At 43.0% G+C, this 13,495-nt stretch overlaps 1 protein-coding gene across 2 annotated transcripts in view; it reads right to left on the bottom strand.

Annotated features, from left to right (window-relative positions):
- Positions 1–11,552, bottom strand: part of TEK (TEK receptor tyrosine kinase) — a 110,402-nt gene extending 98,850 nt beyond the window's left edge. Inside the window, exon 1 of one of the 2 annotated variants that reach the window (XM_036434208.2) lies at positions 10,957–11,552. In XM_036434208.2, coding sequence (XP_036290101.1) covers positions 10,957–11,020 — 64 coding nt within the window. In that variant the 5' untranslated portion in view covers positions 11,021–11,552. The remainder of the gene's footprint in view (positions 1–10,956) is intronic. The other variant, XM_036434207.2, reaches the window with a different exon arrangement.
- Positions 11,553–13,495: the final 1,943 nt, after the last annotated feature.

Below are 13,495 nucleotides of genomic sequence, written 5' to 3'. Positions count from 1 at the left end.
ACAGTCTACATAGCACACATTGGGAAGCCCTAGGTCAGAACATTTAATCCAGGGAAAAATCATTTATTAAATCACTTCTCTGGCAGCCAGCATACCATTCTGGTGCTGAGAATATGATATGCCAAATGCAGCTGATTGACTCATAGGTAAAACCAACAAATAAACTGTAAATTGTAATTCAATTTTCTAAGTACTGGGAGAGAGGCAAGCACAGGAGATCTTCTTTCCAACACCTGTTGGGCACCAATATAACTCTCCATCCCAGCTGGTACCCCAGCTACTTCTGAGGTGTTGCTTCTGTGCAGGCCTCCCCTCACTGTGAGCAGGTGTAACCTCAAGTAGCCCACCCAGAGCCCCAGAGAGTATATCTCACTTCTTCCCCTAGAACTTTCTCTGGCACAGGACACTAGCATTAACCCTCTAGCTTCTTACACATCCTAAGCTCCTGAATAAAGGCTGAGTATAGCAATGGATGAACGCCTTTCTTCCTCTGTAGGTGAACAATTCTGAGTCTCATTTCTTAATGCTCCTCAGAAGGTCTGGAGTACCTGGAGCAGTGGTCAACGTGATAATGCATCCTAGTACAGCTCTACTCACCTAGTCCCTCAGTCTTGCCCCGGGGATCGCTTCCCTAACAGTTTACATGCACAGGTGCCTTTACCTCGGGCCACATTTTTACATTTTTAGTGGGACCCAGACTGAGGCAGGGCCCTTACCCAAGTTAAAGAGGTTAAAGAAGACTTCTTCGAAGAAATAATAGCTGAGATAGACATCAATGCATGAGTAAGTTAAACAGGTGGAGAAGAGACTGTGAAGAGGGCATTCCTGGCAGAAGAAACAGCACACACAAGGGCAAAGAGGCTTGAGAGTGTATGTCTAAGAACTGCAGAGAGCCTGGTATGACTGAAATACACCTCCAACATAGCATGGGGGACTAAGAAGCACAAGACTCTGGGTAGGTAGATAAAGACTGGCTCCTGAAAAGCTGCTTACCACGGCCAACTACCTTCTTCCCCCTGCTCTTTGATCTGAAGTGGTAGCAGTAAATAGTAAATAGGTAGGTGTTTAAACCAACTCCAGAAGATCAGAAAGTGCCCTCTGGATTCGAGAGGTGCTAGACACAAGAGGAATTGAGAGAGGAAATCAGTGGGAAGATGGTGGTGAAATGGGAGCAGAGTTATTGTTACACACACAATCCCTCCTTCCAAGATGGGTCCAATAATACAATTATGAGCTTAGTCAGAAGTCTGGCACATTCCATTTGGAGATGACAATTCTATAGTAAGCAGTCAAGAACTAAGAATTAGGTTTGGGATAAATGAATTAGGGTCCAACAGGAGAAAAGTCACCCTACAGCTTCAGGTCAGTCAGGACCAGAGGAAAGAGGCAATGAGGGGCTGGCAGGAGGAAAGTAGGGAGCACCATGTTGTGAGCTGGTAGAGCCACATGTAGGACACCCTCACCCCCACTGCACCTGGCACCAGATTTTTTAGCAAAATTCCCAAAACACACACCTCTTATCTTCTCTCTCCTTGTCCCTGAGACAGGGCCAAGCTTAGGGTACCAATGCTGAGTTTCACCAAGAGAAGTGGGGAGTTCCATCTGGCACAGAATACAGAGTCACCTGCCCGCAGGGATGGATCTGTGATTTGAAAGGACTGGCATAAGGCAATATACGTCTCCAGCTTTGTTTATAAGCAAATAATTAAGAGCATTTGATTTTTATTGAGTGCTCATCGTGTCGCAACCCTGTACTAAGTACTTTTAAGTAGTATCTCTTTTAAGATCTTCCCCCAAATCACATGAATACTGTTATCAGCCTCATTTCCAGGAACCAGCCTGAGGTGAACATGAAATACTCATTAGAAGACAGCATTGTGACGTTTTTGAAAGAGCTCAGAATTTCGGGTCAGGTCATTCTCACTTCAACTCTGATCTCCGTCATTTCCTAATGAGACCATGGCTCACTCTGGACTATTCACTTTCAAGAGACGGATTCAAAGTAATTCAAGCAAATAAGGGTGGCTGGCTCCCATAATTGGAAGGCACAGAAATGGGTCTCTGATCTAAAACTACTGGACCCAGTGCTCAAATAACATCGGTGTGCCTGAATTGCTCCTGTTCTGTTACTGTCCTCAGTCTTTCCTATCAAAGACCTGCTTCTTTCAAGTGCCTACGGAAGCTGGCAGCTCCAGACGTACAGTGTCTCCATTGAGAAAAGAGAGTATATTGCTCAGAAATTCCCAGAAAAGAGTCTATCTGACCCTGTTGGTCATGCACCCTCCCCCTGAACCAACTGCCGTGGTCAGATGGATGGTGTACAGTGAGAGAAGTGACCACAGTCCTATTAGAATCACGTGGAGGGCAATCAGGGCAGCAGCTAAAAACTGAGATGCCAGGCAGTACAACAAAATGGATGTCTACTACTGTTCAACCTCAGGCAAGTCACTTAACCTGTGTGAACCTTGATGTCAACATATATTTTATTTTATTTATATTTTTATTGATTTCAGAGAAGAAGGAAGAGGGGGAGAGATAAAAATATCCATGATGAGAGAGAATCATGGATAAGCTGCCTCCTACAAGTCCCCCACTGTGGATTGAGCCCACAACCAGAGCTTGTGCCCTTGACCGGAATTGAACCTGGGACCTTTCAGTTCACTGGCCAATGCTCTATCCACTGAGCCAAACTAGCTAGGGCTCAACATATATTTTAAAACTTGGCCTTGGCCGATGTGGTTCAATTGGTTGAGCATCGGCCCATCCATTGATTCCTGGTTTGATTCCTGGTCAGAACATATGCCTAGGTCCTCAGTGGTGGGCAGGCAAGAGGCAGTCAATCAAGCTTTCGCTTTCATATAGATGTTTCTATCTCTCTCTCCCTCTCCCTTCTCTAAAAATCAATTTAAAAATCTTCTTTAAGATAAGAATAATAATACCTATTGTGCAAAGTTGTTGGGAGATAGTAACATCATAGTAAACACTTGGTACATAGAGGTAGTCATCTGTGGCAGTTATTTTTGTTATTACGGGTACTATTATTGTTTTGTGGTTGTTTTTGACACAGGGATCGGAATTTGAAGCCCATCCCAGATTCCCAGATGTCTAACACACTCCTGTCCCCAGGGTGGAGTCCCCTTGGCTCTGCAGCCAGACGCCTTGCACAACCCAGGCCGTGTGTGCCAAGGTTAAGCTGGTTCACCATCTGACGGCTGCAGAGCAGCGAGTGCCTCCCAGCCCAGCAATGTCAATACTGCCTTCCTGACTCCGCCTATTGTATCTGGAGGAAAGTGGCGGAGCATTGTCTTCCAGCGCTCCCCCCAGGAAGCATGATATCACCCTCTAACAAAAGCGGGAAAGCTGACAGATCTACTGAGATGGGTGTGGCCACCACACACACCTCGCTGGCAAGCCCTGGGCAAGGGTCTGTGACAAGCAGAGAGCAAACAGCACAACACACCATCCCCTCAAGAAGCTGCCTAACGGGTCCCTTTGCCTCATCTTTAAATGTTCTCCTCTCTTTGTCACACCCATACCATCTTGGACAGGCATCATCAGGCAGTGGGAATGCACTCCCTCTAAACAACAGATGTGCTGAAATGAGTTAGGACCCTGTCCATCTGGCTGACCCACATCCCACACCTGTCCCTGCAGTCTTTGGGAAGAGACACAGGGGAAAGGGTAGTCAGATTCCTGAAGGGACAAAAGGAGGCAGTGGGGGGTGGGATCTACACAAAAGTAGGCATGGCTCACTCTAAACAGCATTCTGCACTTGTGAGGTGAGTTAGAATAGTGTGGCTATTCCTGCTGGGTGGCTCAGTTGGTTGGAGCATTGTCCCATGCACCAAAAAAGGTTGCGGGTTTGACTTTCAATCAGGGCACATACCTAGAACTGTGGGTTAGGGCACTGATGGGAAACAACGGATGGATGTTTCTCTCACATTAACATTTCTCTCTTTCTCTCCCTCTCTCTCTAAAATTAATAAAAACATATCCTCGGGTGAGGATTAAGAAAAAGAGGGGGAAAAAAGAAAAGAAACAGTCTGGCCAGACTAGTGGGAATCGGGTTATCAGTTTTAAATTCCAGAAATAAGGGAGGCAGTGTTAGACATTCCCTTTCCTGCAGGCTCGGAGCACTGCCAGTTGATCCTCTGACATCCCTTCCAGTTTGAGTTCTGAATATTATCAGACAATACACCTACAGCCTGGGTCCCCCATGCCAGGCCCTGAGGCTATCACTCTGCTGCTCCACCTTACTATCCCCTTCTTAAAATTCTCTGTCCTTAGCTATCACAGAACAATCCTCTAGAATCTCGGGAAAGGAATCTAATTGGAATCTAATTGGATCATTTGCCTCTCCTGCCACTTTCCTGAGTGCTTCTTCATAGAACCCTTAGCTAACCCCTCCTTTTCTTCCACCCACTTAAGCTGAAGACATAGTCATGCCCATGGCTTCACTTATCATAAACCAAAAATTTCTGTCTCAACCCCTTACCCAATTCTCTTCTTCTGAATTTCAGACCCAGAAAGGCAAATTTTGCTAAATATTTCCCTTTACATGGAACCTCAAGGTCAACATGTACAAAGTAAGTCCTTGCTCCATCTCAGCCCATCTCCAACCAGTCCCTTCTGCCATGTTTCACCCACTGAATGTCACCAGCATCACCCAAACCAGAATTTTGAAGCCAAGCTTATTCTCTCCCCTTTCTCTCAGTCTCCCACAAACCATCAATAATCAGCCCAGGCCTACAGTCTCTGCCATATTGATTCATCCTCCATACTATGATCAGAACGAATATTCTAAGACATACATCAGGTATGCTAGAACAAACACGATGCCAATTTTCAACATGTACAGCATGAAGTCTAAGCTGCTTAAAATGGCCTAACAGCCCTTCCCAGTCTGACCCCAATCTTGATTCTTCACCTCCACCCTACATTCTAGCCTTACTCAACTTCCTGGAGCCTGCCCTATTTCATACCCCCTGCTCCCCGTAATGGAAAGTTCTTAGTTCCTTTTCTTTTTTCTTTTCTTACTTTTAAAATCATTTGTCTATGAGTAAACTCATAGCTACAATTGCTCTAATTTTTGGCAATATTTATTACTATTAAAATTAATGTTATTTATTACAATTAATGAAGTTGACATTGTGTTTTAGACATTTAATTGAATGTTTCTAATTTCAATTTTAAAGTTTCAAATTTTAAATGTATTTTTATTTATTTCAGAGAGGAAGGAAGATGAAGAGACAGAAACATCAATGATGATAGGAAAATCATTGATTGGCTACCTCCTGCATGCCACTGGGGAGTGAGCCTGAAACCCAGGCATGTGTCCTGATTGGGAATTGAATGTTGACCTCCTGGTTCATAGGTTGACACTCAATCACTGAGCCATACTATCTGGGCAAAAGTTTCTATTTTTTATTGAAGCTAATAAAATTTTTTTAGCTCTTGAAAAGCTAGGTTTTGTATATAATCCTACTATATCATTTATTACAATGTCATATAACTCATCTGCCTATATTCATCTTTTCTCCTAAAATGTGAGTTTAGCAAGGGGGGTGGGGAGGGGGAGCCTAATCCTTATTAGCATTCTGGCATCCAGTACAGTACTTGGCACAAAAAAAGTTCTCAATATGTATTCATTAACTGAAATAATAGGTGATTAAATGCATTAATGAAAGAATGATAGGCAGGCAATAACTCAATAAATGTCTATTGAATAATATATATCTTTTGGGTAGTATTTAACAATACCTAAATTAGGAAAGTCCTCATTAAACCCATTTTCATGTGTACATTTTTTGTTTCATACCTAAGGGGGAAAAAGCATTTTCTTTTTACCTTATTTACATAAAATATTTAACTTAAGGCAACCTTTTAAGATATAAATAAATGCCATTTGCAATGTATATGAAATTGATTTATTATTGTTTTGTTATTATTATTATTATTATTATTATTATATGATTATTTCAGGGTGGCTAAAATTCTACAACTTTCTTTATTTCAGGTCTACTGTGCCAAATACCAAGTTTCTCACTGTGACATATTAAACTCAATCAAGATCACTAAACATCAAATATATGCACTATGAAAAATAAAAAAGAAGTAATATCTGTTGTCAAATATATTAGAGGCTGTTTGGCTCAATCGATGTGCCCAGAGCTCAAAAATACAGCCTGTGTGGCAAGGAAACTCAGAATTAGGAAAAGAACATCCTGAGAAGAGTTGGCTCGGGCAAGTTGAGTTGATCTGTATTTGTAATGTGGACATGGAGGATGTCATTTCCAAGTGGAGGGCATAGCATGAACAAAAGCCAAGAGGGAAGAACCCATATATTGGGGAGATGGGCCTGGTAGAGGCAGAAAGGCCATGAGAAGGGATGAATGGATAGGTGAGGAAAAGCATTGGATAGTTGGCCAAGCTTTCTGGCTTGTCAGAGGGGCAGTGACCAGCACAAAATTTAAGGGACTGGATTCTGTTGAGGTCTTTTAGGAGGAAACTGCTTCTATGAATAGCAAATGATTCCCCTACATCTTGGAAAAGATTAGATCAGTCTTGAACTAGCTTTGGCTTTACAGTAATACTTCTCTTTTGATTACACTAACTTCATTTATTAAGTGTGTTCTTACTGGCTAAATACTGTACATGCATTATCAAACCTGAGCTTATAACTCTGGGAAATAGATATTCTCATCCATAAAAGATGGTAAAACTGTGGCTTAGGAAAGCCAAATAACTTGCCCATGCTCATCCAATTTGGGCTTAACCCCAGATCTGTGACTTTACAATCCATTCTTCTTCTGCATTCTTGATTAGCTCTACCATAGAGCAGTGGCTTCAAAAGACAGTCATCATAGCACATGTTCATATGGCTTTTTTTTTTCTTCTTCACAAAAGGCATGTTGACTTAAAATTCAATGTAAACTGACTATATATTTGGCTCCACATTCAGGACACACACCCAGTTTGGTTTAATTGGGCAAAGATCTTGGTGGCTTTTCTGAATCCTTCTCCATCTGCTAAGTGATTGAAGAAGAGCTATAGACAGATAATAAAATAAGAATGTGAAAGGCAGGGTAGTAACCACCACACTACATATTATTTTCATATTCCTAATAAGCAGTCACGCAACCTAAGCCTGAGCACTCTCCAGTATGTAGCCTGAGCACTCTCCACTCCTTGGGGGGGGGGGGGGGGGACTGTTAATAGAATTTTTAGAAGGTTTTCATCAATAAAGCCAAACTGTCTTTCTGCAATTCCCTCCACCCTTGGATCCTAGATCTGGCAAAACACAATGTCAATCTATGATGTCTTCTACATGGAAATCCTTAAACACTGCCATTCAGCTCTTTCTCTCACTAAATATTCCATATGACATGGTTTCTAAAGCACTTACCTTCTTGCCTGTCTACTATGTTTACCGTCAAATTTCTCATTGTCTTCAGTGTTTAATAGATATGCTCTAGACTGAGCAATAGAGTGATGACTATTTCTAAATTAGACCTTATATTTCTTACTAATGCAAACTGTTACAGCTTATGTATTACCTTTTTAGCAAGCAGATGATGTGCTCATTCCTATGAATTTTGTATATCACCAAAAGTTGGTAAAGCTAGAACTTTTAACAAACATCTCTCCCAATTGCATAACTTGACATTTATCTTTTTTGTTTGGTTCACTCTTCTAGCCTAGAGAAATCTATTTGAATCCTGATTCTGTGCTTTAATAATAAGCCATTTATAGGGAATAAGCAGGTGACATGACATCACACACACGTGTCTTTTCAGGGGAAGGACCCCAGAAAACAAATTGATAATGTCAGACAACTTTGGAGGCCATCTATCTGAATGCCTTAAAGGACACGGCATATCTTCCGAGGTGGACTTAAAAGTGTCTTTTCCTTCTGGAGAGATGTCTTAGAAGAGCTCGGCTTTTGCAGGAAGCTCTCCCAAGGTAGGGCTGAGAAGGAAATGCAGAGACCTCCCAACAAAGACAATGGTTAGGAAGGAGCATTTGTGAAGGAAGCAAAACTCCTCCCGGTGAAAGTAATTCCCAGGTGTGTCTCTCATCCTAGCTTCGGACCTCCACCCTTGATTACTCAGACTTGGTATAAGCCTTACATGACCAACCCTAATGAGGCAGTTCCATCTGGAACCACTTTCCTGACCTCATACAGACAGGCATATCTCATTTTGTTGCACTTCGCTGTATTGTGCTTCACAGATGTTGTGATTTTACAAACTGAGTGCAAGACCTTCCAACAGCAAAAATATTATGACCCACTTTATTGCAATGCTCATATTATTGTGGTGGTCTGGAAATGAGCCCTCACTATCCCCAAGGTGTGTTTGAAACTGAATTTCCTCTGCCATCTCAGACAAGATATCCACTATCTCTGAATCCAGGTTGTTTTTAAAATGTCCAATGAGACAAAAAGGAGGTATGAAAGCATGCCACCAGAGACTTCCCCTTAGGTCAGTATTGACCTCATAGGACATGCTATGATAAGCAGAAAGAGTGATGTAGTTTCTTTTTCTGTATACACAACTCTTTAGAGAGAGCAGTCTGGTTTGGTGAAGATGGGCGAGTAGGGAGAAATTAATACATTTATTATAACTTGTCTGTAAACTGAAATTGGCCACGATTCTCAATTGGTAGGGCAATATATCAGAATCTAGGTGGATTTGAGAGAAATCTTAAAATTAAAATTACACACCTCCTCCAGCCCTCTTATGGGTGAGCATCTGCAAGCCAGTGCACTTTCATTGAGGTAAATGTGACATCATTCTTTTAGTTCTATTTGTTCAGAAAAATAGGAGAAACAACCCACTAGATTAGAGAGTAAACCCATGAGCCCCTTGCTCCATTGCTGTAGTCTACCAGGAGAGCTTGGCTAATGGATCCTATGCCTAAAGACATGATCATTCTGGATTCTTATTACTATAATTTCCAAGCATTGGGTATTCATGTTCATTGAGAGACAGACTGGGAATGTAAGTTAAGATTCAGCCCTAGCCAGTTAGCGTCTGCCTGCAGACAGAAGGGTCCCAGGATTGATTCCAGTCAAGGGCACATACCTTGGCTATAGGCTTCTCCCAAGTCTGGGCCCTGGTCAGGGCATGTGCAGGAGGCAACCAATCAATGTGTCCTCTTACATGGATTGCTTCTCTCTGTCTTTCCCTCTCTCTTCCACTCTCTTTAAAAATCAATGAAAAAATATTCTTGGGTGAGGATTAAAAAAAACAGATTCAACACAACAGACCTACTCCAGAAGCAACTTTGTTAGTGTCACCCTCCCTTTTCAACAAGATCATGAAACTTTTCTGTTTGCGCCTCTCCCTGCTGACGTCTGTGATGATTTCAAAGAACCAAGTCTAGACATGGAGCCACTCATTTGGCTACTTTTTTGCTTAATTTATGACTGCCTTTCTAAGACCATATTGCCATACATGGTCACTTTAGGCTGAGGGAGGGGGGATAAATAAAAGCAATTGCGCACATGTGAGCATATGTGAGCGTGTGTGTGTGTGTGTGTGTGTGTGTTATTTAACCTAAAAAGTACCTCAGAGCATCTGTAGACTCCTGGGCTTCAGTCACTCTAAACCCTGGTGTAGAATTGGTCCTAGATTTCCTATCACCAATAAGTATGTTACACAGAGAAGAAACAAGCCCAATGGAATGAAGATTATTGTTTAGTGTAAAGGTACAAATTCTTAGAAAGAAATCAACATTGTTACTATATTAATATGAACAATTTCTATATGAGTATCGACACCATCTCAGATAATCTTTCATTTTCAGCAATTTGTACTACACATTCTTAGTTTTAAAAATATTATTTAATCCTCCATATAATTGGTTGTTGAAAGCAAACTGAAGAGCTATAACCAAGTGACTTTAAATGTAATTCTGTTATATTATTGGGTTAATTTTCGAATATTTGAAATCTCAAACATACAGAAAGACATGAAAATAACAGATGTGTATGTATATTCGGATCAAGTCTCATTAATGTAACATAACCTGCACCATCATGTCAGCAAATTTTGTCAAACACATTTCCAGGATCAATTCTATTTTCGTGACAATAATTAGGATGCTTCCAAACCGAAGGGGAGAGATTGATGGCAATTGCAGCTGTGATTTATTTGAACTTCAAGTTTTGATACCACTGTCAGCCAGAGGCACACACCACGGGGTCACACACTATTTAGAATCCAAACAACAGGCACAAACTCTAAAAACCACCGGCCGCCCACTCCTGAGCTCCACAACAGGCTTCCATGCTCTCCAGCGTCCAGGGAGCGGGGTGACTACCTACACTTGCATTTCACTGGGCCAATCAAGACTTTCCACCAAATACTCTAGACAAAACAAGAACTATATAGCCCTAAACTCCCTGACCCCAACCGTTAGGAAAAAAAAAATAATAAGCCTATTTTGACTAATTTGACTGCTTTTAATAAACTAGGATGCAGACATGAAATCTGTAGACAAAGCATTTTTGCTCTCATTGAAAAATGACAATGTGTACACTGCCTTCAGTGGGTTCCGTAATCCTCAGCGTGCATTTCTTCGAAGTAGGGGAAACCAGGTTTCTTCTTCTTGTTTGAAATTAAGATAACAATCCCTCATAAGGAACCACCAAATAATGTACCAAGGAAGCAAATCTCTTCCAATAAAATGACTTTATCCATTCTCATGGAGTCTGTGGCCACATGGGGCAACTATGCAGAAGAGAAACTCGGGGAAAGGCAGCTCATGCCACGAGGACTTTGCATTTCAGTACTCAAGCGCATTAAGTGGAGCGTTACATATTAAACAGAGAAACAGTGCCCATGCCACAGCTGCTTCTTGTTAACCAGCACTAAGAAAGACTGAGAGCGCCCAGAATCACCGTTTTAAAATAATACTAAATAAAATAAAATAAATAAAGCCAACGCTTACCAGAAAGGAGCAAGCTGAGTCCATAGAGAACTAAGCCGGCTAAAGAGTCCATGCTTTCCCCCATCTCTCCATCCAGGTTCCACAGATGTGCATGAGGTTCCGGGGACCCTTTCAAGCACCCCGAGGGCTGTGACTCCCCATTCTCACGTTCTACTGGTTCTTGTTTACAAGTCGGAGGCGAGAAGAAACAGTAGAGAGGCAGGCTGTAACAGCCTCATTTCTGTCTCTGAGCACAGGGAGTTTTAAGTTCCTTTTTCCTGTTTCCTTTGTAGATTAGGATGGGAAAGGCTGTATCTTAAAGGCATTCGGTATCAGCAGGGCTGGGGGCACTGCAAACCCTCTCCATCTTGCAATTCATCAAAACACTTATCTGTGGCTGCTGCTGCTTCTGCTGCTTTGGCAGCTGCCGTAGGGGTGGAGGAATTTTGGTTGGAAGTGTGGGTCCTGGTCAGCATTTTCAGGAACAATAGGGGTATCCTCTCATGGGCGGGAAACAGAACAACAAGCCCTCCACCTACTTGTGGTATGCGATGGAGACCAGCCCTCCTCTGCCTTCCAACAGCTCGCCTGCCCGGGTCCCCTCGGGATCCCCAACAGAAGGGGCTTCTGGGTGTGGGGGGCGGTGTGTGCTTTTGTTTTCTCGTGGAAGCCCACGTGGTTCGAGTTGGGAAAAGGTTTCGTGATGAGAGAACACAACCTGAACAGCAGCTAATCTGGCTAATTACCTACCGGTGAGGTCAATGTCACCATGTGGCCACAGAGACCCGAGTCCAAAATTGTTAGCCTGCGTTCCTTCACACAGAGGATTTACTTGTCGGGCAAGAGCCCAAAGTTATCCCTGCGACTAGCTGTGGCTTTCGTTTTTATTACTAATTCATCAGAAGGTGATCTAATTTCTTGAAGAACTTGGCATAGAAGAATTTTAATACTGAGAGGGATTTTGTGGCTATTGGCCAATGGCATGTCAGGAGAAAATTATGAACAGAAGTTTTTAAATAACCTGTGTAAAAACCAAACATAAGTGATCAAATCAGGATATAAATATTATTCATCAGAGCAGAGAGAGCACATAGGCCAAAAGGAAACTAGCCATTGGAGTAGCCATCCCTAAAATGAGATCAGAGACCTTTGATTGATCCAGAGCAGTGGTTGGCAAACTCATTAGTCAATAAAGCCAAATATCAACAATACAATTATTGAAATTTCTTTTGAGAGCCAAATTTTTTAAACTTAAACTTCTTCTAATGCCACTTCTTCAAAATAAACTCACCCAGGCCATGGTATTTTGTGGAAGAGCCACACTCAAAGGGCCAAAGAACCGCATGTGGCTCACGAGCCACAGTCTGCGGGCCACGGATCCAGAGAAAAACTTCTCTAAAATCTGAAATGTGACTTTAGAGTTGATCCACTGGTCTTCACTCTGCCCTCTTTTCCTTCTGGCCATGGGACAAGGCAGCTGCCGCTAGCCCTGCCTAATCTCTCCCAGGTTTTATCCCATCAGCAATGATCCTGAGACGTGGATGCTTCCCATCTACTGGGGTAGAAGGTTCAGGCTCTGTTTGCAAGCAGAGCTGAGTTCAAGTCTGGGCTCAGCCACACGCGAGGCCTGAGATAAGATACTTAAGCCCTCTGTGTCTCCATGAGCAGGTGTAAAATGGCAATAATATCTTATTCCTGGGGGTTTCGAGAGGGTTAAGGGAAAATTAAAAATGCATAAAGACATCTGGCACTGTGCCTAATTCACAGAACTTATTTTCTTTATCCTTCCCAGTCTGTTTCTGGTTTCAGTCCCAGGAGCTTCTGCCAGAAAGCCATTCTCTGGCCCCATGAATGGCTTTAAGCTTGGCGGAGTAAACAACCAGTGTGGTAGTCAGAGGTCCTGGGTTTCAGGCCCGGCTCTGCCACAATCTGCCTGCCTGTGGACTGTGGACAGGTCACTTCCAGTCTCTAGGCCTCAGTTGCTCAACTGTAAAATGAAGGATTTAGACTGGCAGTGAGCGATTTCCCTTCTGACTGTAACACCGCACAGTCTAAACGACTGACCTGTCCCGCTCTCAGCATCCCCACATTGGTTCCTTGGTCCTTCCACCTGGGCAGTTCAGAGAGGATGCTAGCTTTGCATCGCTGTCCCTGTGGGAGCCTGGGAGGGTCAAGTGTGCTTTTTTTAAGAATGTGGTGGCTGAGACTTAGTGAGACCTACTGGCCCCAGGCCACAGGGGTCAGCAGTGAAAGGCCTTGGCAATGATCAATCCCAGGGCACCTGCCTCCGCAGGCACAGCTCCCTCTGCTAGTGCTTGATGTCCACACAAGGAAGTCATCATTGCCCACACTCCCTCCTGCCGACTGGTTCTGTAGGCTGAAGATGCCACCAGCTTGCTTCCTGTTCTGGAATTCCTCCCCGTGTTGGCCAGCAAAGCAGCCCAGTTTCATCATCCCTCCAGCACACAGAAAGATGTCCCCTGAACCCAAAGTGTTAGTCAAGTTCTTTCTCTCCCTGTGACCCAGAGTGAGTGCTTCCGTTTCATTCTTCTCTCTGTAA

Source organism: Pipistrellus kuhlii, unplaced genomic scaffold (assembly GCF_014108245.1).
Source record: "Pipistrellus kuhlii isolate mPipKuh1 unplaced genomic scaffold, mPipKuh1.p scaffold_m20_p_12, whole genome shotgun sequence".
Taxonomy (NCBI): Eukaryota; Metazoa; Chordata; class Mammalia; order Chiroptera; family Vespertilionidae; genus Pipistrellus; species Pipistrellus kuhlii.
Note: the sequence above shows the minus strand (reverse complement) of the source record. Positions and strands in the feature narration are given on the sequence as shown.